General features: G+C 37.2%; 1 protein-coding gene across 2 annotated transcripts in view; it reads left to right on the top strand.

Annotated features, from left to right (window-relative positions):
• REV3L (REV3 like, DNA directed polymerase zeta catalytic subunit) overlaps positions 1-26,727 on the top strand; it is a 126,661-nt gene that overhangs the window by 30,164 nt on the left and 69,770 nt on the right. For both annotated transcript variants that reach the window (XM_027632941.1, XM_027632947.1), the window contains exons 2-5: positions 16,396-16,585; positions 19,338-19,412; positions 20,841-21,001; positions 26,202-26,298. In XM_027632941.1, coding sequence (XP_027488742.1) covers positions 16,396-16,585; positions 19,338-19,412; positions 20,841-21,001; positions 26,202-26,298 — 523 coding nt within the window. The remainder of the gene's footprint in view (positions 1-16,395; positions 16,586-19,337; positions 19,413-20,840; positions 21,002-26,201; positions 26,299-26,727) is intronic.

The following is a 26,727-nucleotide window of genomic DNA, read 5'->3' as shown; positions in this document are numbered from 1 at the left end:
CAGATCAATGTTCCTGCTCAGTTCCTAGTGCAAATGTCCAGAGTCCTGGAGAGCAGGAGCAAGACCAGATGACCTAGACAGCTTAGTTTTTGTCTGATTTTGTCTCTACTGTACAGCCAAATGGCTTTTTCTAAAGAGTGATCTTTCTCTCATGTCTTCTCTCTGTATAAACACGTGGAGGATATTTTTGTATTGAAACACTTGGAACATAAGGTTGATTTTGGGGTTCTGTTTTTTGTTTTCCTTATGCTGTATTTTGATTTTTTTCTTTGACTTTCCTAGAGAACTAGAAAGGCAAAAATTAAAACTGAGGAACATATATAGCAGGTGTAATACTTTGACTTTGTACAACTGTGTTATTTCATTTCTTCCTAAGTATCATTAAGGTTAAAAATGAGTGGAGAAATGGAAGTAGTATCCAAACTTTGAAGTGTTTTCAATTCACTGTAATCTGAACACTCTAAGATCTAAATGGACAGTTTGCTATATGCTAGGTTTAAATGATGCTTTAATAAATATATTTTTTAAAATTTACTTTAGAGTGTAGTAACTTACTTGACAAGTAAGTTAAAACATGCTTGTATTTCAGCAGTAATTCATAGGTAATATTTAAATGAATTTGACATTTAAATTTGGAAAAAAAAGCATCAGTAAGCAAATACTTTACTTGTAACTCAAATCCATCCATATACCTCTATAATGTAGCTTCTGCTGTGTTGGTATGAGAAGTAAATCTTTAGCAATTTAGATGAAGCATTTGTAACCAACTGCACTCATAATTTCACCTTTGGATACACTTACTGAAGTTGATGTGTGCAAATGCTGAACATGCAATACTGTCATAAAACTTGTTTTAGATAGAAGTTCATAAGGAATCTAGTACATTATTCATTCCAGCCACAAGGTGACTCATGCACTTGTTTTTTTAGAGCTTGAATTGTATGAGAAAGTATATGTATTCACCATAAAGGACAGCATACAGCAGTACCTGAACCAAATGTCGTTTGTTTACCAGGTTTACTCTTTTTGGCCTGGTCTGATCTTGATTGAGAACATTAAATAGTGTGATAGATGTCAGTTGTGCTGAGGTCAAATGTCGATCAGTTTAGGTTTGGTAGATAGTTGTTCTCATACTGATGATGTCATTCTTATGCTGGCAAAGCATATGTGTTATGATACCATTTCTTGTTGCTTAGTTCTGTATGTTCTGGTAATATATTGCAGTTCCCTGTAGGAATTTTGTGACTTATCAGCAACCTTGAAGTTCAATAAATTGATGCTTTCATCTTGAACACATTTATGTTTTACCTATCTCAGTTTTCCATTATTCAGTGTCTTATTGTTAACTGGTTTGCTTCTTTATATTGTTTATCTAAGTGTAGTAAATCATTTTAGGCTTAACCTGAAATACAAGCTAAACCCAAGCAACAGAGGAGAAATACAGCCTTATAGAGCCTTGGAAATACTAGCAAAGATTTTGATACAGACTTTTGGCCCTTCTGTGTCCATGTTCTTCTATGTCTATGTTCTATGTTCTGTGAAAAGGAGCAGATGACTTTAGATCTTGATCTAGATCAACATGGTCTGTCAAGTGGCATCTACAGGTCAATTGTTTTTTCGCCTTCAGAGAGCCATGGAATGATTTGGCTTGGAAAGGACCTTTATAGGTAATGTAGTCCAACCCCCTTGCAATGAACAGGGACATATTCAACCTTCAGAGTTGCCAAATTTTAACTAGTTCCCTTCCCATTTCTTTTCCTCATCCGCTGTAGGAGTTCTGCAGTCCCTGTTTATCAGTGTTGCATATAAATTCTTCATTAAAAGAACACCAGGGTTGCAGTCACTAAAAAGAGTGAAGATATGCCAGAAATCTTTTCCTTTGTGTGAAAGCATTAGGATGATTTTCCATAATGTGATAAAATGCTATTTTTTCTCATTTTCCATAACAATTAGCATATGGTGCTTAGTGACTTTTTAACCAATTACTCGGCAAGTGAGGGCAATCTTTTTTATTATCCACAGTCAAAAACTTAATCCAAATAAAACATTCATGTGGAGAGGTTTTTTTTTCTTGTAATGTTAATGTATTTATAATGTTTTGTGATGTTATCTGCAAGTCAGAGCTATGGTAATGATAGTATCTTGTACATGAAGAGCTGAGATTACAAAGTGAAAATATTAGATTTTAATTTTTTAAACTTTTGTGGGGTTTTAACCTGAAAGTATTATGGTTTAAGTTTTTATAACTTTACAGTGCTTAATGCTTTAATTAAGCATAGAATTATTTTGCCATTTTCTAAACCATTTTAGGTGTTTCAGTGTAATAAAGGCTCCCTCTGCCTTTTTAACATATGACTTACTCAGCATCACGATAAAAATTCCAAGAGAAAGGTGGGAATGCTATCTGTTTACTAGAATGATATTCACCTGCCTCGATGATGAACGTTTCTGTATGCATCGGTGCCTCCTTCATTGGCATAAATTTCAAAGTACTGTGACAAATGAGAGATGCATTATGCAAGTAAGTAATTCAGCATGTAGTTCTGACTTATTGCAGATTCCAGGTCTTTCCTCTGTATCAGGTGAAGATGTATTGTGAGAGAGTCACTACCAGTTGCACAAATACACTTTAATAATATATGTGAGGAACCAAAGGCTTAACTAGTTGCACACTGTTCTGGCACTTGCTAAGATTTCTGTGAGTAGGTTGGCCATGTTCTACCTCCACCCCCACAACCCCCACTCTGAATTTCTTCATCTCTCTGTTTCCCCCTCTTCGTGCAAGGTTTTGTCTTTTGGGTTGGTGTTTTGTTGTTGGGTTTGGTTTTGTTTTTTTTTTTTCTTTCTGCCCTTGCTGGATACCAGCAGTAGGGCTACTGAGAACCCAGAGGGAGGGAATATATGTATTTTAATGCAGGTGTTTTGCCTTTGCTGCACACTTTATTCATGCTATTAGACAAAACCACAGAAGAAATCCCCATTACTCAAATTTTGTTTTTATTTTTAAATAAAAGTTTGTAGTGTATCAGTCACAAAGGACATAGATATAAGCGGCATCATGGGATTGGACACTAGGAGGAATTTCTTCACAGAAAGGGTTATTGGACATTGGAATGGGCTGCCCAGGGAGGTGGTGGAGTCACCGTCCCTGGAGGTGTTTAAGGAAAAACTGGATGTGACACTTAGTATGACGGATTAGTGGGATGGGGGAGACCTCCAGGCTCTTGGGTACCAGCCCATAACCTGGAGGGTGAATGCTCTTCCCCCCTGTCCCCCAGCACGTGACCCTGTGACCCCGTAAGGAGCTCACAGACCACCAGGGAGGGACGGACGAAAGAGGAAGTTTATTGTGGGGTAGGGGTTTATAAGGCTTTTAGGAGGGTCAAAAGGGGACCAATCACAAGTTCAGGGTCACATAGAAAAAAACAATCAGGTGAAGGGTCAACAGCCAATAGGAAGGGGTTAACAAAGGCCAATGAGAAACACCTCAGGACACCTTCCCAGGACACTCTGTGTGGGAGCACAGGGGGTGTTGGGAAGAAGATCAATGACTCTGCAAAAAGGTAAAAGCCATTTTAAAACCTGTTTAAACCACATTAAAAACTTCGGTTTCTATAACATTTGAACTGTTTTCATTTTCTTCACTAGTCCATCTCTGACAGGACTTCTTCCATCCTGCATATGGCAAATCCATTGCCACAACTTAGTGCTGAGGTCTAGTTGACAAGGTGGTGTTTGGTCATAGGTTGGACTTGATGATCTCAGAGGTCTTTTCCAACCTAATTGATTCTGTGGTACTGCCTATGTATCACTGTTGTCATAGATTTGGGGAAAGGGATGACTGGTGATGGAGAGAATTCAGATCTGAACAGAGCAATGGAGAGATGGATATTTAGTCCTTCAGAGCATTTGAGATATTAGCTTAATATGTGAAACTAGATTGTTTTTGAGGGAGAGCTTTTGTTTTCAGCACAGAATGGTAGTCAGTAATTAGTTGTTCTGTACACAGAATTTCAGCCATTGAAAGTTTATTAGCCAGTGACATGACCTTGTAAAACAGGAGTATCTGGACTGGAGGACACTACATCTGTGACAGATACTTCTGAGTAACACTTGAAAACATTTCTTAAAGAATGCAGACATTGCTGTAAGTACTTTGCTTTGGCAAGTGAAGCATCCAGTCTGCTAGGTCTTTACAGCCACTGTGAAGGTTATTGAGTAAATACAAGAACCACATGAAGTGATCTGTACACAGCAAGCAGTCTTTGGATACATGCTTTCCGTAAAGTGCTCAGGTTTTTAAATTTTTTTGCTGTAGCACTGAGACAGAAAAAGATTTTGTAGTTTTAACCATGTGAAGAGGTAAAACAGTGTGTGTTATCAATTAATGACTGTAACAAGCCTAAGATAAGAATGCTACAAAGACTGGGCATTCTCTGCAGAAAGGCTCAAGCAGGCAAATAGCCATGAAACCCTTCAAGTGCTTCCACAAGATGCTAGACGTTACAGAAGATGAAAAGAGGGGGACGGATGCCTAATTAAAGACAAGGAAGTAAAGTAGTATGTTGCAAAAGAAACCAAAATAGGAAGTACAATACTTAATAGTATTGCAATATGTGCAAAATAAAATAGCAACACCAGCTGTATTACTGAAAGAGCATTCATTTACATATTTTGTAAAATATAAAGGAAGAAGGCATAAAAAAGATCACATTTGAAGAGTGAAGGATGCTGTGCCTGTATCTGTTTTCTTCAGTGATGCTAAGGTCTTTGTTTACCTGGAGTGGGGGAGAAAAAACCCTGCTTGTTAATACCCGCAGCTGAGGGTGTGGCAGAGACCCGAGGACTGTATTTGCAGTAGAAGGCAAAAAACTAAAATACAGATTCTTTTGATATGCTGTAGATAAAGTCTAAAAAGGGCTAGTTTCATTTACTTTTGTTTTCAAGGACTTTTTCCTTGTATATGACTCTTACCCTCCCTTGTCTTTTGGCAAGCAAAGAGTCTATCAGTATATTGACAGGCAAAATAAAAATAGAGAAATAACATTACTGTAGTGTGATTCCCACATACCATGTTCTTTTAGTGTGAAGGAAAACAATTTAAAAAACCACACTGAAAAATGCTGTAATCTGAATTTTATTTTTCTAATGCTGCTGTTTTTTCTACTGTTTAAAACAGTTGTTTTTGCACTTGCACAATATCTTTCAAGTTAATCCTGAGTAACTACTGAATATAATTATGGAACAACTGCTAAATTGGGAGTGAAGAAGTTAAAAATTATCTGAAGGAAAAGGGGATGGTAAGATTTTGTGTGTGTGTGTGATACGAAGTATAGAACTGCTCAGGATTTACAATTCTGTGAGGTGAATCGGGGTTCAGACCACCAGCCTTCAAGAATACGGTTTCTGTAGGTCCTGTGTCGAGCTGCTCCCTCTGTAATGGCTCTCTAGAATTGAATTTGGCTGGGGATTGGTTCATGGCAAACCAAAGGCTGATGTTACCAGCTGAAAATCATTTCCCTTGTGTAGCTGGTTGAAGGATCCTGTCATGAGAATCTTTAGGCAAAATTTTGAATAAGAATTTGAGGTATATGCAGTCTCAATTGATAGCATTTTTTTTAAAAGCTGCAATGGATTAGAGCATTCTGTCACTATCTGCTTGCTGTAGCTTCTCTTTCTCCCTCACTTGGAAATGTCTTGAACATTCTACGCCTTCGTGCATAACTTGTTTTGGAAAACTCATGAACAGGCATATCTTTCACTAATATATTTTTAAGTAGGTTTGTTGTAAAGGGTAATATTGTCTCCCACATTTTTTAATTATATATTAGTACAACAAATGGACAGTGTTTATACCATTATATAATTTAATGTAATCTATCGTAATAAGACTATTTTATGGAAAGCTTGTGGTTAAATGTATTAATGTTGCACTGAAAGTTTTATTACTCTGGTGATTGAGGCTGTATGTTGTTTTTCATTAAGTTAATACAGGTAGGCTGGAACTTCTACTCTGAATAAAGATTTAAAGCTGTAACACCCTCCGAAGTCTCCTCGTGAAGTTAGAGATCACAAGGTAGCAGGTAGAAGTCCACTAACACTAAGACTTGCTTTATTTTGTTACCTTTTTCAAACCTTGTGGCAGAGTTTGTAGGGCTCTAGAGGCTGACATCCAGAGGATCATTTCTGTTGACCAGTGCCTGCCAGGTTAGACTTGGCAAACAGCAAAATTCCCACCCAGCTGCTTCCTTCCGCAACCTACCACCCCAGTCTGGTAATACAGGGGGATAAAATAGGAAAAACAGAAACATTGAAACAATAGGTTGAGATAACCACAAGGAAATTGCTTACCAATTACCATTGCAGGCAAAACAGACTCTATGTGGGGAGAATTAACTAATTTATTGCCAATTAAAATTGATTCAGGTAGTGAGAAACAAACTCAAAACAGCACACCTTTCCTCCCCGCTCCCCAGGCTCAGCTCTGTTTCTGCACTCCAGACTCCCCAGACCACACACCCTACCCCTGCCGTCCAAGCTCACATGGAGAGCGGCAGGGAGGTTGCAGCCAGTACATAGTGGTATCTCTCTACCTCTCTTCCTCAGCTCTGATGTGGGCTCTCCACAGGCTGCAGTTCCTTCAGGAATATTCTTGTGCTCCACTGTGACATTCTCCACAGGCTGCAGGGGATATCTGCTTCCATGTGGGCTCTTCCATGAGCTGCAGGGGATATCTGCTGTTCCATCTTCCTCCTCCACTTTTCTCTTACTTTGGTGTTCTCTTTCTGAAATATGTTTTCCCAGAAGTGTCCGCAGCTTGGCTGAAGAACTCAGCTGTTCTCTGCAGTGTGTCTGTGGGATCTGGCTGTGTCCCATACAGAGCAGCCTCTGGCCTCTTCCCATAGCAGCCCCCCCCCTCTGCCAACCGCTTGCCACATAAACCTTGAACGCAGAGTTAGTAAGATATTAAGAACGCAGTTTATTTTCTGGGTCATGAGATTCTTTTCTCCTGCTATTACTGTCACACACCATGTAGTCATTTCAAAAGCTTATACAGAAATTTAAAAGGTGTCTATAGTAAGGAAGTATTTTGTAAGTAAGTTGCTACTTGTCCAAAAATTATGAGCCTAGAACATACAAAAGATGGTAAGAACTTCTATAATGAAATAAAAGGGGGGGGGGGGTGTGATAAGGAGTACCGAGTACCCAAATTTGCTTATGGGTAGCCTAAGAGCAGTGCTCATATTTGTGGAGCACATCCTCTAACTTTCATTAGCTAGAGAAGTAGGCTGAAATGACGTTTACCAACAAGTGGGAGATCTTAATGCAAATACAAAAGCAAAGAAAAATTCCAAGAAATATTCACAGAATTAGTTAGTGCTGTTTGAAGAATAGAGGAAGAGAAAACAACAAACAATGTGGTGTCATTTACTTGTTAACGTAAACTAATCTGACTCATGAGATTGTGTGTAATTTTGGGGGGATTGCACAAGCTTGGTGTTGTTCAGGAATTTATAAATAGCGCATGTTTCTGAAAAGTGTCTATGAAAGATAATACTGATGAAAACACTGTTAACTTTACCACAAGGTCAGGGGTTTTTTACCTGCAGTTTATAGTAACTAAACTTTTGGCAATAATTTATGGTGCTTTTTCTCTAACTAGCTATGTAGCTGACAGGAAAACACCTGTTGAACAAAAATGTTTCAGTTGGTTTTATCTGAAAAAGAGACAAATTGTGGCTGGAACAATTCACACACATCACAGTATTTAAACAGGCAGATGAGCCTCATACAGAGATGAAAGTTCAAATTTGGTTACCAACCACCAGAACCTTTTCTTCTTTGAATATCTGTTCACCATTTTCCATTTACATGTGGCTTGTGTTACTTGCATCAAGAAAGACCAAAAAGATAGGTAACAGAACTTGTGTAGCAGTATCAGTCTTTAATGAAATGAAGTTGAGAGAAATGGAAACCAAATGCTGTCTGACTACTCTGCTCCCTCTCTTTACTACTGACTTGTTTTTTCATCTTTTACAGGATGTGGTAAAGTACACCTCATTAATTTACCTGAGACTAGTAAATACATTCTTTTCTATTCAGCTGTGCTCTGGTCAGTGTGGTCAAACATACTTTGCCTCTGTTGCTTTCATGTAGTTGCTTTTCTTACTGGAATAGCAGCTTGCCTGTGTTACCAGCCTGTGAATGCCAGAAGCCCAGTGTGATTGCTAGAATCTGTAGCTCAGGCCAGCTGCATTTGCCTCCTTTATGTCTTTTAGTTCATTTTAGCTGGCTTCATAGTGATTTTTGACACTCATTTTAGAAATAGCTGCTGATACTGTCCAACTGCTTGCATGAGCAATCTGTCAATAGCGGAAGCAAGAATAACATTTTGTATGTGATTCATTTTAGCGATGGGTGCTTAATAAGTGAATACCTAACCTTGCCTTGCATGTCTTAAGAAAAGAAGAAAATGTTGTTACTATTTCTTGCAACTCACAAGTCATCATCTAATGAAGAAGGGTTTGTATATAGCTCATCCTTGCTCTTTGAGGTGCTTAGCTTCTTTGGTCTCTGTTATTTCTGGAGACTTATACTTTTAAATTATCTTCTACATCTTTGGACTTTCCTGGTTCCAGTTGTACTGTGTAATAATAAATTTCATTAGTTATATTTCAGTTATTTTTGCTTGGGGATAACAGTAGGTAATAACTATTGCTTTCTGATAATGTACCTTTGCATCCTATAAATGATTAGGTTCATCAATAGTATTTCTGAGATTGTTTTCTGATATCACACCAGGAATTCCAAAAGGTCCATCCTTCTCATTTCAAGGCAGGAGGCGGTAGTTTTGTGAAGATCATCAGAATATCTTCACTGAGTTGATGTATTAAATAACCTGTTTCAATTTTTATGCTTTTTTCTTGGGGTTTGCTCGTTGTTTATGTGGGAAGAAATAACAGAGCTTCTTTTACATATTAGAATAAAAAATATATGTTAAATATTCTCAGTAAGACACAGATAGTAACCTTGCTTTTGGAACTTACAATTGATACTTTCCATCAACAGTAATGCCCAGTTTAAAAATCAGTGTTTCTGATGTTTACATAAGTGTTACCTAAGCTATTATCTTTAAACCTTGGAGCAGTAGAAACACCCGTTCCACGGTTCTCAGGCATCTGGACCTTGGGACCTGACATTTTTGCTAGAGAACCTGAGAGGAATTTGTCTTTTGGAAGATAATGAATTCAAGGAAGCTTGTGGACTTCTTGCTCGAATCTAGATGCTGCCCAGAGATCTGCTTTTCTCTTATCTTTGTTTCTCCCCATAGTTCAAGATATTACATCAATATGCACCTAGTTATACAGAGATTTTTGATTTTAAATTACAAACAGAAAACTCAGCTCTTTTCCTTCTCTAAGGATCTCTGCATCAAGGGTAAGGAACAGTCTAATTGTAATGAGTCAAAGGCCCTTGTTTTCTTTGTGGATGAGCTTTCTTTTTTTCTTTTTTTATTTTTTATCTTCATAAGAGTAGAGGTATTACATGAACAGTTACTGACTAAAGAATTAAAAATAACTAAACCCTCCATTTGGATTCCAACAAACGTAAGAAAAAAACATTTTGTCCCATTTACAGGTGTTACTGAAATGTGTTTTCTCAATCCTAGGGAAAAACTGAAAACTTTCACACAAATATCTAATATTATATATGAAATAAAGACTTTGTACTCTGTTCTTGATTTTGTTTTGGGAATACCTTGCTGCTGCAAGATCTTATTTCATTATTCTTGTTTCTCTGACATCCAGTATTCTCTAGTATCCAAGACTACAGTGAGTCTAGTCCTCCCTTTCTTCTCACCCCTTGGAAAAAAAGCTGACTTGATTCAGGACTCTGGGAAAAGGTTGAGAGTTTCATTTAATCACTGAAGAAGTTACGTTAATGTAATATACTTCTGAAGAACTCTGCGACATTAAAAGATTAAACTCTTATGTTTTTGAATGACATAGCAAGAGCTGTAAGACGGAAAGACCTTCCCAGGTTTTGCTGGGAAAGGGGTTTATCTTCATCAAAGCATTACGTTACTGGTGTCTGTCCATGTATGTGATTCATTTGCTTTGTGTCAGAGGGAAAGAATGGTGACAATAGTTTCATAGGCTGCGTTATCACCATAAAGGAATTGAGTTCTGTCTATTTTCAGTAGCTCATTTCTGAGTGGTACTCAGTGATCAGGGATTTTACAAGTCCACCCCAGTAAGCGAAATAGATTAAACTTAAAAGCACCACCTAAACTGTGTGCAAGATGTTTGTATTGCATCTACCTAGCAGGGTAGATAAAGTACTCCTGTTAGAACTTGATGTTGCTCTCTAAAGCTTGTTCCTGGAGAAAGGGTGAGATTGCTTACAACATGGTACCTTTTATTGTGTGAAGAAATTACTATGAAATTGAGTTCTAATGTCTATCCCATTTATGAGTTTTCATTTTTAGAATTGTTTTTCCAACAGGATTGTTGGTTTTCTCATCTCTGTAGGCATTACAGTTCACAGTTTGTTTCTCAAATATTTTTGAATCTAGATAGTTCAATAGTTACTTGAAAATATCTATTATCTTTTTAAGATAGTGGTGTCATGTCTTCTTTCTAATGATTTTGCTTTACTGTTGCTGTTAAAGGAAGGAAATCCCTTATAACTGCCTAACCTTTTCTGCATCCTGTAGTGACACCTTTGATGTGTTTGCGTGTCTTCTTCTGCTAATATTGCCCATTTTTAATTAGTCCTGCCCCTTAACAAAACGACACTTAAAGTACTTCTAATGGATGGCAAATGTATAAAAGCCCTTTGTCTTCCATCTTATACATCTTTTTATTAATCCCCAGTGAGAATTTTCCTAAAATCTTGGGCTTTTGCCATGCTTTTAAGTGCTGCTGCATTCTCCATTTTAACACACCCTACCCCACCCTCATTGTATTTTACAATGGTCTGGGAGAAATGGATCACAGTTCAGCAATTAAAATAACAGTTTTAGGGACAGCTTCGACAATACTGGTTGTTCATTTACATGTAGGATTACATTCCATGTAGTTGTTCCCCATGGCTCTGCTTAGTTTCTTATAATGGAATCAGCTTGTTCTATAGCAGAAATAACACAGCAAAATATATCTGCATGTAGACCACCATTTAACTGTTTTCTGAAGTCATATTTATCTAGATTTAGTTTTTGGTTTCTAAATATTAAAGGAGATGATGTCTATTCAAAATGTTTCCACTATTAAGTTCAGCTTGCCAGGGTTCTGTAGTCGGTTCCTAAATTAAGAATTACAGGATAGGAGCTAAATAAATGGCTTTGAGTGTCATTTATGAGAAGTTAGTAAAACTGTATCACAACTGTAGGACATACTCTCATTTATTATTAGAAATAGTAGAGAAGTCAGAATGGATTCACTCAAGATAAATCATGCTTGACCAACCTGATTGGCTTCTGTGATCCACATGCTCTGTTCAGACATGAAATAAGTCTTTTGGAGGAGATAAATGGAGACAGTGTCTGCAGGAACTCTCCCCTTGATGGAATATGAGCCAGCAGGTAGTCATGTCTGTGTGGAATTCCATCTAGAACAGATGGATTTCCATCTTCTCCTTGAATGTATATACAGATTTCCATGTGCTAGCTGCAATGACTCCTGAAGTGCTCCATGTCTGTCTTGTTTGCAGACTTTGTTCCTGAACTGGAGAATACAGTAAGTTCCCTTATTAGTAATTTTCACATTTTTCTTTTGTACAGAAATTCGTCCAATTTGATCCCAGTAGAAAGAAGTTTTTAGAAGTTAAAACCAAAGTCAATGTTTTCAAATTATGAAATAGCACTTCTCTGAGGACACTTGAATAATAATCCTTGGGTTCTCTAGCTTACTGTACTGTGAAATTAGGTGTTCATAAGTTTGGGCAAGAGGCTGGACAGGATGAGTTTCAGAGGTCCGTTCCAGTCTCAACCATTCTGTTATTCTGTGTAGATTGCATCTCAGTTTTATCTGTACCAAATCATCATGTGTGGCTGAGCATTTTGGAGGTCAGGAGACCTCAGAAGACATCCTATATCTTACTAAGTAGTTGTTGGGCATCTTTGCATTTCTTTATTGTACTGACTCTAGTTCTCTTCTGATAATATTGAAGTTTCCTGTCTTAGGGTTGCTACAGATTTTTCTTGTAACTCAAGAATTATGCTTGGTATGTGCTCCTAATAGTAATATATATGGCAATCATCTTCCAGAAAAAATACCAGACTCTTTCTTAATCTCTGTCTCATGGATTTCAAGTCTGCAAAATGCTATATTTTAATACTTCAGTAATATTTATGCCACTTGCTTTTCTAAGTATGTGTTTGGTGGTGGGCTCACTTTCTATAATGTATGAAATATTGCATTTATATTATTTTTGAAGTATTGATTCATTATTATTATGGCTATTCATCTATATTGACGTTTCATTCGCAGTGTCTTCTTTGCAGAGAAAATAGCCAGTTTCCTAGTGGAGTATCTTGTAATATCTCAAGGTTTTGTGTATTTCCTTTTTTATCCTATGTTACAGCAGCATTTTTTGTGTTCCTTCATTTACTGCTTCATTCAGTGCCTTACAAAGACTCATGATTAAACTTCAGCTTTACTTCTAGATTTCCATACATTTACTTAGCAGTTCCCTTGAGTTGTACTGGAATGCTCGATCTGTGACCTGCAGATAAATCAGGCAGTGCAGACCTCATTCTTCTAGAGAGTGTAGGTCAGAGAAACTGTTGGGTCAGCATCCTCGTCCTGGCTGCTAACCTGTAGTCACCACTAGCCCACTACATTTAATGTGCACATTATGTTCATTTGTTTATAATAGAGACATCATGTGTACCATTTATGTACAGAATGATTTTGATGAACATACACAACTGGTCCATGATGAGACCACAGAACAAAACATTTTAGTGGCCTGTTCCATCTGTCACCCAGTGTTGTATCTGGAAATTCTGAGGAGAGCAGTCATATGCAGAATCTGCTGTCCAGCACCGTTTCCAATGATTCTACAGATGTAAAGAACCTGATGAATAGATAAAAAATAACATCAGCTGGTCACTGTAAGTGGGCACTGTAGCAGTTGGTGCTGTTCTAGTGGTACAAATTTGCTTCTCTATATCTCTGAAAAGAAGCAGGAATTTAAGAGTAGCATAGTTAAAGCATAAAACTCATTAACCTTTTCCCAAGCCAAGTTTTTAATTTGTGTAAATTGGTGGGTCTTTGCAACCTGAAATCCTCAGTGGGTAGATCTGTTTTGTCTTTGTGGCTCTATTGGAAAGAATTCACTAGAATTTGTAATGGTTTAGTGCAAACCATGGTTGCTGTTACTGGAGTCTGTCCTCAAACTCAATACCATGACATTTGGTGCACTTTGATGCTTTTACTTAAACGATGGAAATAAATGACTGTTCTTAACACTAGCAGAGTACGACTTGTAGTAATGTGGGTGTAAGTAAAAATAGCAGTATAATCAAAAATCGTGATAAATAAGTCAGTACTATCAAGGATCAAAGTAAGTAGCTGTGTAAACCCATGTAACTTGACAGCTACTGGCCTCATAGTAATCTTAGATCAGCAGTAACTTGTTTGCTTTCTTGGCAGAATCAAAAATGAAGAGCAGCTCAGTGTATATGTTCTGTAAGATTTCCCTGGAGTTAAGTGGTAATTTGACTCTTTACTCAATTTTAAACTATAGTGTGTTTTTCATGGGATTTTTGCACATAAAGGGGAGTGCAGGGGAAGGGGACAGAAGGAAATAGAAGGAAACATTCTTTGTATGTGTCCTTTTTTTTTAATTCAACAATAAGATTATATTTTCAGTTCAGCAGGAACTGTTAAATAGCTGCTTAACTTGAAAGGAACCTTAATTTAGGTATAGTAAATTTAGGCTGTCTCACTGTTCTTTTTATTCTGGTGCTTTGCAATTTTGTGTTCTAGGGGTACATAGATTAACTATAACTCAAAATACTTGAGCAACCATTAAAGCTATTTTTTAAAGTATCAAAAAGAGAGTTTATAGCTATTAGTGCAAAAAGAAGTGTAAATGCATAACTGATTCTGACTGACAAGCCATAGGTAGAAAACACCTGAATTTATAAAATTCATGGGGGGGGATAGACCTCTTTATTTGCCAGGAATTCATAGTCTGTAGCTCCAATATCAGATTTAGCTTGGGGTGAGTTGGTTTGTTCACTTGTTTTTTAAAGGCTTCGGTGGGCATTCAGACAAATTATATATATGAAGGAGTTTGAATTTCTCCCTGAATCTGATCCTGGGATACATTAAAAAACCCCCACCACAACCAACAACCCACTCCCCTTCCAGCTCAACAACAAAAATACAAAACCCCACCAACCTCAAACCCTTCCCAAAAACAAACAAACAAACCAAACTTGAATAGAGAAACTGTAGAACTTTAAACAACTATTAATTTTCTGTTAATTATATTTGGATGGGGGAAGCCTTTATTTCAAAATCAGTCTTAAGTACAACCATGAGTAAACACTCAGATTTGTTAGTGGCTTGGTACAGAAAATAAATTGTTTGCTATCACTCCACAAATCAGTCCTCTTGCAGTTCACATGCTGCTAATAAATTACTTTTTCCACCTTAGGGGGGCAGAAGTTTCTTGGGATATAAAGCTTTTACTGTGCTTTATTTTTTTCCATTAAAAAAGACCCCAAACAAACCTTTAGTTCGTAGTGGCTCTGTCTTTAGTTTCCCCTTTTTCTTAGTGTATTATTATATGAAAAACATGATACATAAATATGAATTTTCTTTTCCTGAGATACTTTAAAGGCATGAACAGAATTCCTAGATGATGACCTCAACATTATGAATGCTTATATAGATTGTATTTCAACACTGATGAAGAGGCTTGGTGGAGTTGACTTGCAAGAAGAATAAAATTCACCGTTAAAATGGACTCGTAATACCATCCTTTGAGCATTTTTTTCCCTTCTAGACATTATTTGAGAAGCAATAAATCTAATCCCCAGTTAAAAAAAAAGGCTATGCTGTTATTGGTATTTGGAGGCATGCTTTTCACAGGTGTAAAAGGTTTGCAGGCAGTCCTGAGACTGGAGCTCTGTTCTGCCTGCGCTTTAATGGATCTAGAGCTGTCTTCACTGGGTGGCCACTGGTGCACTGATGTGGGTATGAATGAGTATAACTACTTCAGGCAAGGTCCACCTGCTGAACAATAATCTCAGTTTGAAAGAGTGGACTTCTGGAAGTCTTTTCGTTGGTCTTGTGGACAAGTGAAGTTGTGCTGCCTCTTTTTAACATTTATCTCCTGGCTGATGAAAGCACAGCCTGTTTTGTTGTCCTCGTGCAGGGAGTTCATCCAAACAATGCAAAATGATGTGTGCTGCCTATCATTGTGGTGATGGGTTAATCAGCAACATGTGCTTATAGTATTTTTCTGTGAAAGTTTTTCACTGGCCGGTGAAGAGTCATGAATGGTCTTTGGGACGGAAAAGGTTGTGAGCAGGATCTCATGTTTGTTTCAGCAGTGAATGCATGCTCTGTTGTATTGTGCTAAGAGAACAGAGAACATGCATTGCAGTTGAGACTAGCCCTCCCTTCACCCCTCCAATAAAAAAAAGATATGGCAGGTTTGGGAGATCCCAGTCTGCATCACTGTACTACCTTGTCTGAATGAGGAGCTCAGGCTGTGGTTTGGCACAAAGGTTTTCATGGTGTGTTCTTTCATTCTGCTGTTACTGCAGACTTGTGGAAGCTAATGCTGAGAACTAAGTGTGGTATTAGAAGTCTAGAGATCTGCATATACAGTAGAGACCTCTCAGGGATCCACAGATTTTAGAAGCTGAAAGTCACCTGGTTTTTTTCCACATCTCAATTTATGCCTTAGTAACTAGAATATTAAATGGCCTCCTAGGTGCTCAGGACGTTCTTTTTAATTTCTTAGAGGTTGTGTGCTCATCCCAGTGAAGAATAGGAAGAGTTTTGATACTGAAAAAATTTCACAAAGGCTGAGAAACCATTAACTGTCCAACACTGACTCAGTATGCAAAATTATTCTTAGGAATGTGTTGTGTTATGACTACAAAAAAATAATTAGTAGTGAATTCTGCTATTACGCAGGTGTAATCCTATGTATGCCATGTAACCACATCTGTTCTGTGTTGGTTTTGTCAATTAATCAAATGTGAGAACTGCTCTACATTGATACCTCTTGTTTGAAATATACCGCATTTGTTTCATAAATTTATCCTATCTGCAGAAACCAACATGAAAAAATTCAAATTTGGTGACTCCTTAAAAGAAGAAAAAGATGTAGTTGTTAGAAAATAAATGTTTACCCTTTTATTTTCAGGTCAGAAGACTTGTCTCCACTTACATGGTATCTTTCCTTACCTCTATATACCATATGATGGTTTTGGACAGCATCCAGAATACCATCTTCGTCAAGTGGCATTCAGCATTGACAGAGCCCTTAATGTGGCTTTAGGCAATCCATCTTCTACTGTTCAGCATGTTTTCAAAGTGTCGTTAGTATCTGGAATGTAAGTATGACCTGTTAGGATTTTGTTATTTGTTTTGAAATGTTTTGCAGTTGTACTACATTGAAGCTCTTACTTTGCACTTGGGTGACTGCAGTGCCACTCCTTTTTCTTTCCCCTCATGTATGTCTTCATACAGGCCTGTACAACTTTAAGTAACTTTTCTCACTTGCTTTGACTTTAACATAGTCAACAGGTTTTCCAAAAAAAACCCACTTGACACAACCTTTTTTACCTAAATTTGTATCCTAGTGCCTATAATTTTTCCAAATCTGTTGTTTTTATTTCTGCTGTTGCACTGTTTTCTACCTTTGTGGATTATTCTAGGTTCCCCAAGACCAGGCATGCCTTGCAGAAGACTGACTCTAGGTCTCCTTTTGTTTTTTGTCTAAAATGACCTCCACAGTTCAGGTCATGTTTATGCATCTGATTCTTCCAGCAGTACAGGCCATGAAGTGGAGGTTCTTAAACATTCATTTCTTTATCTACCAGGCTGACCTGTTGTGTTTTATGTGGTGTAGCTTCTGCTGCTGCTGGAACTACATGCTATTATTGACCTTTAACATTTTAAGGATTCTCTTAGTTAATTTTTATGTATCTTGCATAATCAAGGGCTGAAAAAATATGTCAAATCATAGCAAATAATAGGAAACTGTCTTGGAGGAACACAAGTAGTCTATACATGCATGCAATTTTTCATCTTCAAAGCAGTGTAAATGCTAATTTTCAGTACTGTGCAGCACTATCTTTTACTTATTTTTTTCTTGCACTTATGAAATACATTTTTTCTAATTGTTAAGAGTCGGAAGATAATATTTCTGGTCCCAGCCAGTTTTAGTGGCTTCTAGATATTGGTAGTAAAGTGGCTACAATAAGGTGTTTTTATTTTCAATCAGAACTTTCCACTATTTTTACAGTAACAGGTAAGGTAACCCCCCCAAATTCCTTAATTTTGTTCTTTTTGTGGGAACTATGTAAATTGTAGTATAACTGTTCATCTCAACAGTGAAAGCTGGGCAGAGTAAACTGTTGAAGACAATCTTTACTTGAATCAATAAGAAAATAACCGGTAGAAATTAGGAGAACGTGCCTATTTTTCACCTCCCTTGTCTTAGAGCTTCAAAACAGCCATTACTGAAAGTCTGATGCTCATTGCCTCAAAGCAGCATAGGAAAGAGTGTTTCAGGTATTTTGCTTGTGCAAGAGCCTAACTGAAATATATCTCCATCTTCACCTGGGTAGATAGACATGTTTATGTAGTGACACAGATCTGTTCTCACCTGAGACAGATTCTGCTCAGAGATATAGTATCTCTGTGATAAGAAGCCTATCTTGGAGACCTTCTGCATTAGCAGAAAGATTTGTTTTGTGTTAGAAGTGTTTGTTAAACCTCTGTAAGTTTAATATAAAATTTTTGTTGCATTAATGTCCAAACATAGTGGAGATCCAAGAATAAAAAAAAGGCAAAATATTCTGTCCTTGTCTGTTGTGAAGTTAAATAAGGTGTTCATAGCTAACCTTGAAGGTGTTGTAAATTTTGTCCTCCTTGCTGCCATGTCAGTGTGAGGATGAACCATTATAGCTTAATGTATATAACCTATCATTAGGTTTATACTATCTCTATGAGAGAGAGAATGAATCATATACAAGATATGATCTCCTTTTCAGCTTAGCAGCTTTAAATTTGTTCTTTCAATGTAGCTCGGTTTTAACATCAGAAACAAAATTTTTTTATCAGTTCAGTCTAACTTTTGGCCATACTAAATGTGTGCATGCATGTTTAACCATATTAAAGGTAACAGTAGTTGTGAGGTTCTGTTCAGTTTGTGTTTTATTTAGGGCTGAAATCCCTCTTACTACTGAACTTCATTTCATTTGACTTAGCAGGTAAACATCTGCTTTACAATTTTTTGAAATAATATTATTGATGAAGACATTTTATTTTGTTTTGTAGAGGTAACAAGTAAATTTATGCTTTCCTGAATTTCTGTTGACTTTGGTTGTGATTACTGCAAACTGTTGACTTCTTGCATTCACCCAACACATTGAATTATGGCCTGTTTCCTTAACATGCTGTTTTACAAGCATGTTAGATTAGATTAGAATTCTAGATGCTGAAAAGTCAGTAATTCAGTCAAGTTATACCAGAATTAATGTTGCCTGTTCAGCCTCAGTTTATTCTTGACATATTCATTGTTCTGTGTATTCTTTAATTGCATTCTCAAATCCTGTTTTCTTCAGGATTCATGCCTCATTTAGTGCACAGGTGATTAGTAATCACTGAAAATGGGCAGCTATTCACTCTTCTAAGCCATTCGCATTGTTCAGTTATTTATGTTATACAACTGATATTTACTCATTTACACCTGATCTGCAGGATTAATGTCCTTAAGGACTTTGCTGCAACATGTGTCAGAAAGTGTGAAGGCTGTTTTTGAAGCAGTCCATCTTCTTAAAAGTACTATTATGATGGTGTGCCATCAGTGTGTTTTCATGTGGGGAAAATTAGAAATGATGTTAAGCCATATGTGCCTTCTAATTTTTTTTAATATATAGTTTTGTATGTATAGCCCCTATTCTTTTTATTCTTATACAGAATCATAATGTTCCCCTTTGGCCTGACGTGGAAGTTTTCATTCTCTGGTTTATCTTCTAATTTTTGCCCCCTGGAATTTAATACTCTTTATAGTAAAATGTGTTTGAATAAATGCCATGGCATAACTAGCTAGCTTCTTGCTTTTTTCTTTCTCTCCAGGCCTTTTTATGGTTACCATGAAAAGGAGAGACAGTTTATGAAGATTTATCTTTACAATCCTGCAATGGTAAAAAGGTAAAGATGTGGAGATACAAAGTTGTGTCTGATTTCCTTATATCTTGAATTAAAAAGTCAGTTTTGAAACAAGATTCACCAATAGCTTAACAAAATAAAAGTTACAGAATTATTGTCCCAAGATTTTCAAGACACTTTCGACATTGCTAATTTTAAACACGTCAGTAACCTTTTTAAAGCAGTAACATGTTAGGAAAGCAAGACCGAAACATACTTGCCTTTAGTTGTCTTGTGTTAACTGTAGTTCTTGAACACTTGGAGAAATTTGCATCTGGTTACTTTTTCTGCAACTCTTGAGGAAAACTACGTAGCCATCTTTCATATATTATGAAGTAAATTTGGATACTTCTTAAAAGGTTTATGATTCCAGCGACAATTATTAAATTTAAGATACATTTAGAAAACTGAATAGCTTTTGTTATTAGACAGTTTCTCTGTTTCTCAGTAGTGTTCTGTTAAATGAAAGCACCGTTGATCTCAATCTTACTATCACAGTAGTTTCAGTACATTCAGGAACAAATAAGGAGGAATTATTTCTCAAGCACAAAATGAAACCCCTAGTACCCACTGGAACTTTTTTTAAAAGGTCTAATACGTGATCATAAGATAGAATTGTCTAATTTTTCTTCTAGGCTAGTGGAATTTTGCATGATTTAAGATTTCTGTATTAATGTAATCTATATGTATAGCTGACATGACAGTTTTTAAATTTGGAGCTTCTTGTGGTGAATTGCTCCTATCCAAATAAGCACTGACAATTCACTTAAATTATTCCATTTGTTTTTGTTGTAGAAAACTTTATTTTTAATCCCAGTTTGTTGCATTTAGAAATGCTTAGTGCTTTTCTTTGATTTATAGATATATACTATTAGTTTGAGATAAACTTATCGCACCAATTCATAATTATCCAAATACTTGCAGTTATTTTTTAATGTGTAGCTGTTTAAAAGAGAGGATTTGTCATGCTTCTAGGGAGTAGTTAAAATACCGTTTCTGAGTGTACAGTATGTAGCTTTAAAACCAAACAGGATGTCATCATATACTTGTCAAGGAGAACTAGAAAGACTTTTGAAGTTATTACTGGTGTGTAGGCACACATCTGCCACAGTTACTTTGTGGAAAAGATTTCCATGGCCTACAGCGGCTTTGGATCAGTTGCAGGAACAGTGCAGGATGGTTTTTTTTCTGAGAGTTTCATGCTTTTTAGGCTGAAGGATTCAAGGCTCCTTTGTAACTAACACCCAAATATTCTATCTATATTAGCAGAGATCATTTTTGTGCATCTCTTAGCGTGAAAACACAGTTCTTAAGTTACAAATACAACTAAGGCAAAATTTAAAAATCTTTTATATTTTGATAAAATAAAGTGTCATTATTGTTGTTCTGGAATAATTTTTTGTTTATGTCCTAATTTATCTTTAATTTTAGAGTTTGTGAGCTTCTACAAGGTGGAGCCATAATGAACAAATCTTACCAGCCTCATGAAGCCCATATTCCCTACCTCCTTCAACTCTTTATAGACTACAACTTACATGGAATGAATTTAATAAACCTGGCTGCTGTCAAATTCAGAAAGGCAAGGAGAAAAAGTAAGGTGTTTATTTCTTAAGACCAAATTGTTTTGAAGGCTAAAAAGCTACTATTTTGAACAAAATGTCACTAGCTGTCGGACTTTTGCTGTAGTTTGGCTGAATGTGTATAGTGTTGTTTCCCTAAAGTTTGCTTTCTGTGTGAAAACCAAGTCCCTGTGTATAATTTTTCCTTTTTGTCCCTGTGTGTGGGATTGAGGAAGAGCCTGCTTCCTCAAATAAGAACAATACATGTTCAGTCAGCAGTGCACCTGTGACCATACCTCTCTTCAAGTTAGAAGATTAAAAATTGTTGTTATTTAGTTGAAGAATCGACATGGAAGATAGCATACTAATACTGTTGCTTAATTTTTTTATATTTGTTTCTGATCGTTATGTCAGTCCAAATTATTTTTTTTGCTGCAGTAGTGTCTGTGCAAAATTATGGCTAATCATTATGCTCTGATGACAAGCAATGTTTTTAATCAAAGTGCTTGTGTTTGTGCTAAGGCCATTTGCTCTAAGGTGAAATTTGAAGTATTAACATCTGAGCAAAGGAAGTATTTTAAAAAAGTAGTTTGGCATTTTGAATGTACACACTGACACAAAAATTAAGTTTGGTAAGAATGTCCCTAATGTTATCTAAATGCTTCATTATAAAGGAGACACAATAGCAGGAAAACCATGTCTTTCATACTTAAAATTTAATAAAATAAGAATTGTTTAGATCATAACTGTTCTTACAGCTAATGCAGAAGTTGAAAAGAATGGTAAAGAATCTTCCTGTAAAAATGCTAAGCAATAATCGTACTGACTTTGATTTTGTTTCATTATTACAGCAGTAGACTAATGCATGGAGTTTTATAATTAATTCTCATTTAAAGGAAAATACTCTTCATGGACAAGAGCATCTTCAGGATTTTCAGTCCTGAGGAAGTATAGTTAGGTACCTTTTGTCTTCCAAGTGTCCAAAGCAGCCATCTGGAAACATTCAATGTGATTATATTAAATAGTTGTTTCCATTCTTTTTCTATAGCTATTTTTCCTCTCTTTCAGGTGATAGATTAAAGACATAGGCTATTTTTATTCTCCTTCATCATTTATTTAAGGATGAGAGACCTAAATCTTGAATGGAAACAAGAGGGTGAAAGAGGAGCGTGGGCTGAGACCAGTGGACCCAACTATTCTTGTAGGGAAGAAACCAGTGGGATAAAGGGAAGAAATGACAGCCTTGTCTGGCTTGATCAGATAATGGCTGCAGTGCTCCTAGGAACATTCATACCGCTCTGCATGGCTCCACATCACATATCCATAAGTAACCAGCCTCAGTCTGCTGGACAGGCACAGGATCACTATCTACTGCTCCTGGCACAGCAGCTAACCAACAAATGGTTTGTCCCTGGTACAGCCTTACAAAGGCACTGCTGTCCTTGTATAGCAACCCTTTCTAAGCTCAGACCTGTTGGACAGGTGTACAAGGCACAGCCTCTGCTTACAGCTGACACACTTACTTGCCTGTTCCACAGCGTCTGTGTCTTGGGAGTATGCATTCATTTCAGTCAAGTATAGTTGTGTTATGCAGGCCAGGCCAAACATCGTTTTTTAGGTGGCAGTAAAAGCCTTTGCCTAAGATGTGCAGCAAACATTTTACTTCCCTTGCAGATGATGATCTAAAATTCAGTAATAGATCTGTTTGTAAATATAAGTAAGCAGCCTCAGGAGCCTATTTCCAGGGGTATTTTTCTCACTGAGATAAGTAGACTTTTGGAGGCTGAGAGAGGCCAGCAGGCAAATTTGTTAGTAGCAGGAATATTCTGCCTTCATCAGCCTGTATCCAGAAGATGCAGGAGTTCATTTTCTCAAGTCCTTGTCTTTATGGACAGTGATGAAGGCTGCAAGTTCGTTCATGCACCACATGCCACTCATGGCTAGGCTTTGCGAACGAAGATTTGGGAAGGACTCTACCCACACTTGCTACAATTGTGCTGGTGGCTAAAAAGGCCAATGCGACAAGTCCGGTTGCAAAAGGCACAGCGGAAAGACTCCTTAGGTGGGATTGACAAGACACGGTTCTTTCTACGTTGTCTTTTCTCCTCAAGAGTGATCCTACGTGCGTTCTCGAAAGAAACAACAGCGTTATAGATGGTGTGTCTCCAGACCTCCCAGTTGGAGGCCAGAGTAGACCAATGATGATGATCGATATGGCCAAGGCTGAGATGTTGTTTCAGGGAGTCCTTGTATCTCCTCTTCGGGGCTCCTCTCTTGTGGCAGCCAGTGGCAAGTTCGCCATAGAGCATGATCTTAGGGAGGCGATGGTCCTTCATCCTTGCCCAATTCAGCTGTGTTCTCAGCAACATGGCCTCAATACTCAATACTCGTAACTGCTGCCTGTTCTAGAACAGATGTATTAGTCACATAATCTGACCAGTGGATGTTTAGGATTGTACAGAGGAAGCGTTGCTGGAAGTCGCAGGTAGTGACGGTAAATGACCCATGATTTGGACTCATATAAAAGAGTAGACAGCACTATGGCTCTGTAAACACTGATCTTTGTACTTTTCTTCAGGTGTTTATTTCACCAAACTCTTTTATGGAGTTTTCCGAAAGCTCTATATGCCTTTGCTAGCCTTTTGTCTATCTCTTTGTCAGTCTTACTGTCTGAGGAGATGGTGCTTTCCAGGTAATTAAACTACTGGAGTGATTTGAGCTATGATTCGCCAATGGTGATATGGGGATGATGGAAGACTTCCTAAGGTGCAGGTTGATAGAAAACTTCTGAATTCTTCAAGCTGACTTCCAGCCCAAAAAGCTCAGCAGCCTCTGCAAAGCAGGATGTTAAACGCTGCAGAGCTGCTTCTGTGTGGATGACAAGGGCGGTGGCATCAGCGTAAAGCAGCTCCCGGACAAGATGATTTAAGGTCTTAATATGGGCTTTCAGTTGCCTTAGGTTGAATAGGCTTCCATCGGTACGATATCGGATGTAGATACCATTTTCTTCATCGAGGTCTGCCGTGGCCCTTTGGAGCATCATGCTGAAAAAAAACGCAGCCTTGTTTCACACCATTGGTTATTTGAAAGGACTCAGAAAGTGCATCACCATATCTGACTTGTCCATGCTGATCCTCATGAAGTAAGGTGATCATTTTAAGGAACTTGGGAGGACATCCTAAACATTCCAAAATCTGCCACAGACCTTTTCTGCTCACAGTATCAAAAGCTTTGGTGAGATCAACAAGGGTTACATAGAGTCCTTTGTTCTGTTCCCTACACTTCTCTTGCAGTTGTCTGAGAACAAATACCATGTCTGTGGTACTCCTACTGTCTTTAAAGATCTTTATATCAAGAAAAGGGGAATATTGAGTATCCTTAAATCTCTATCCCTATCAGTAACTCTACTGAAGAAACAAACTGATACAGGAATTTGAGACTTGATTTTTAGAAGTATACGAAAATAGGGTTCATGGGGAAGAAAGGGAACAATACACTAAAACTGCTCTGGTGTGGTATTTGAAATACAAATAAATTTGAAAAATAATAGTATATATTTCATCAGTTGGCCTATAAACTTGCACAACTGCTGTGGGATGTATTTTCCTTTAAAATATACAACTATTTAGCCCTGTTTTGTCAACTCAGAATAATCAAGTTGCAGATGAAAAATAACGAGACGTTTCTATACCTAGTAAGCTTGCATTTTAATAGGGAGAATTAGCTGATGTGCCACACAGTAAAAACATGGCTGTGTTTCTTCCTGGACCAGCTCTGCCTAGGGACAAATCATCACTTTGGAATAGCACAGACGCGAAGCTATGCTAGGTTTGAGCTGAATCTGTGCAAATGGGATCAGATATGTTGTGTTGTCTTCCTGGAATCACCTGCTTAAGCATCACAGTGCATTAGATGTTAACAGTGCTGGTGTGGCTGAAATGTGAGTTAGTTCCTGCATAAGCACGGGTGTGTCTCTTCACCACACTTGAGTGCCACATATCTCATGTGTGTTTAGTGTCTGTGTACCATGTCAGTGCACTTAAGAGTCTGATGCGGAGGCAGGGTTTGCAGGAACTAGTCTGGGTGCAGTAAGCTTGGTCTGGAACGTATTTAATTAAGCCTGCTTGCTTCTGTTTGTAGCTTCTAAGGTGTTTTGGCATGGTATTTGCCAGTTGCTTCCATAGTAATTGTAGTACTCAGGGCTTTTTGCTATATGACATATCCCTATCCCTGCTAGTCCAAGTAGTGGAATTCACATTGGCAAGAGTATTATGAAATTTATAGAATAAAAATACATGTTCTAATAAATATTTACTTAATGAAGACCTCTGAGAACTGAGATGTTTAGTTAGTGTATCTTTAACAAATGTGAAAGTGTTTGCTGTGGCTGAAAGGTAAATTTAGTTCCAAAAAACTGCTAGTGTGTGACATCAACATAGCTGAGAAAATTCAAGGTTCAGTCTGGTCTTTTGGATAGAAGTGAGAGACTAAGTAATTTTCAAAGTCTTCTCCCATTCTGCCTCCCTCCATTCCTGAGCTTTGTGATTTCTTGTGCCATATCCTGTGTATGTTGTCTTTCTTTCCTCTGAAGACTGAAGGTTCAGGCAGAAATCGAAGGGAGGTAGTAAATCTTCAGAGGAGACTTCTCCAGCATGACTCGTAGCACATTTCCTTACACAGAGACCTCTGAGCAAACTTAGATGGTGTTTTCTTTATTTGTAGATCAGACATCTGCCTTCATTGCAGGTTTCCACTTATTGCTACAGCCACTGCATCTGGAATATATTGTATATTCTCTTTTAGCTCACAAATAAGAGGGAGGAAAAGTGTGAAGTAGAATTTAGTGTTTTCTTTGGCTTCTAATTTCCATTGGGTTCTGACCCAGCACATGGGAATTCTGAAGTTTACATCAGAATCTGTACAATTTATTTTGAAACTTGTACAAATAGAAAAAGATTGAATTTAGGTTAAGATATGACTAGAGCACAACAAATTTAATCCTAGTAATACCAGTGTGTTAGGAATGTGTTTTTATATGTATCTACGTGTTAGAAAGAAAGATCATTTATATGATTGTGTAGTAATTTGTGAAGATGATATCATGCAGTGCTATTTATTCTTTAGGAACATCTGTACTGGTAATATTAAATAATAAATACAGTTATATAATGATATCTTTAAAAATATTTCCACATTAAATGACTTAATTTCTCATTCTACTTTTTTTTCCTAGGTGATACATCAGGTGTAAGTAAACATCATAGAATTCATTTGCCAGAAAATTCAAGCCATGTATCTTTCATTGAATGGGAAGAAGATGAAATACCAAGGTCAGCTTGCCAATTTTTTTTAATCTGTGCTGTATTTTGTTATATACATCAACTTGTATGTAATACAGGATTCCAGTCTCATTTAAAGGACTCTTATATGTTCAAAAAAGGTGCTGATATGACACAAATTATCATTATTTAGTTTCTTGGTATAGTTTTGGTCATCTGACACTTTCTGGTATATGGCTGGAAAAATCCAACCAGGACATAACAATGGGAATATATGTGGCAAATTCAACTTTTTGATTTTTGGAAGATAAGTTTCTAGCTAATGACTTCTGATTAAGAGCCAAGAGAGTTTAGTAGTTATAGAGAATAGTTACACATCAGTTCACAGATTCTGGTTTTGTAATCACTCTTAAGTAACATGACCTCACTGATGAGGCCGCACCTCAAATCCTGTGTTCAGTTCTCGGCCCTGCCTACAGG

The sequence above is a fragment of the Corapipo altera genome, unplaced genomic scaffold (assembly GCF_003945725.1).
Source record: "Corapipo altera isolate COAL_440 unplaced genomic scaffold, ASM394572v1 2b, whole genome shotgun sequence".
Taxonomy (NCBI): Eukaryota; Metazoa; Chordata; class Aves; order Passeriformes; family Pipridae; genus Corapipo; species Corapipo altera.
The sequence above is the reverse complement of the archived record's forward strand: the minus strand, read 5'-3'. Positions and strand labels throughout refer to the sequence as shown.